This window comes from Arachis ipaensis, chromosome B06 (genome assembly GCF_000816755.2).
Source record: "Arachis ipaensis cultivar K30076 chromosome B06, Araip1.1, whole genome shotgun sequence".
NCBI lineage: Eukaryota > Viridiplantae > Streptophyta > Magnoliopsida > Fabales > Fabaceae > Arachis > Arachis ipaensis.
The window spans coordinates 112,931,449-112,932,569 of NC_029790.2; the positions used below are offsets into that span (position 1 = coordinate 112,931,449).

General features: G+C 34.3%; 1 protein-coding gene across 1 annotated transcript in view; it reads left to right on the forward strand.

Annotated features, from left to right (window-relative positions):
• Nucleotides 136-1,121, forward strand: part of LOC107604935 (thioredoxin-like 1-1, chloroplastic) — a 3,347-nt gene continuing 2,361 nt past the window's right edge. The window contains exons 1-2 of the mRNA XM_016306650.2: nt 136-657; nt 819-995. Coding sequence (XP_016162136.1) covers nt 388-657; nt 819-995 — 447 coding nt within the window. The 5' untranslated portion in view covers nt 136-387. The remainder of the gene's footprint in view (nt 658-818; nt 996-1,121) is intronic.

Sequence of the window (1,121 nt, forward strand, 5' to 3'; positions counted from 1 at the left end):
TCCTTCAAAAATACCAGAATAATCGCGCCATAATTGTTTTTGTAAGAAAAATTATTTTTGTTATTTTTTTTTTTGGTGACTAATTATTTTTGTTATTTGTTTATTAATAACGTAATATGTTATATATTGCTTTTCTAATACTTCCGTTTACCGTTTCAAACAACTTGTATCTTTTATCCCACTTCTCACGTTTGTTTGACGTTGCTTTTCAATAAAGCTTTTTTCTTTTCAATCCCTTATCCGTCGCCGGTTTTTTCTTTTTCTTCCTTCTCCATCTAAATTTTCTCGACAAAACCCGAATCCGAAGATAAAATATTGAATCTGAACGGAGAATTTGTTCTGATTTTGTGAAGTTCTGAAGAAATTTCAAACGGAGATAAAGAAAAAATGGCCGAGCTTTTGACCAAGACGAGCTTGGTTTCTTCATGGCATGGAGATACACAACATCATCATAATCCTAGGGTTTCTGTCGTTCCTAAGAGTTATAGCTTTGGTTATGGTTTGAAGAGATTCCCTTCTTTGAAGATGAAATCACAGGTGCTCAGATCTTCAACTCTGTCATCTGATTTTCATGGCAAAAAGCTCGTATTTCGTGTGAATAGATCATCATCGCCTAACAGGGTTAATTCGCAGCTTCGGCCTTCTATAGTGTCTCAGGTTGGTTAAAATTAATTTTTTGTTTTTAAAATATACTTTTTGCTTGAATTTGAGAAAAGACCCCTTCTTTTCTCTGGATATTAGGGATTTTGTTATTTTTTCATGAAATAGTATCCGATTTCTTCCAATTCTCTTTGTTAATTTTTAATTTTTTTGGTCAGATGACTGGTAGAATTGGTAAGGTTCAGAAATGGTGGGAGAAAGGGATTCAACCTAACATGAGGGAAGTGATTTCCGCAGAGGACCTTGTGAATTCACTATTGAACGCAGGGGACAAGCTTGTTATTGTTGATTTCTTCAGTCCTGGTTGTGGTGGCTGCAAAGCCCTTCATCCTAAGGTATATAAATTCTTCACAAACAACCCCCTTCTCTTTTGGTTTATAGTTATAGAGATTAGGGTCAGGGAAAATAACTGTTTCAAATTTTGGGTGCTTTGTTTCAGATTTTTAAAGAAATAATTGTGT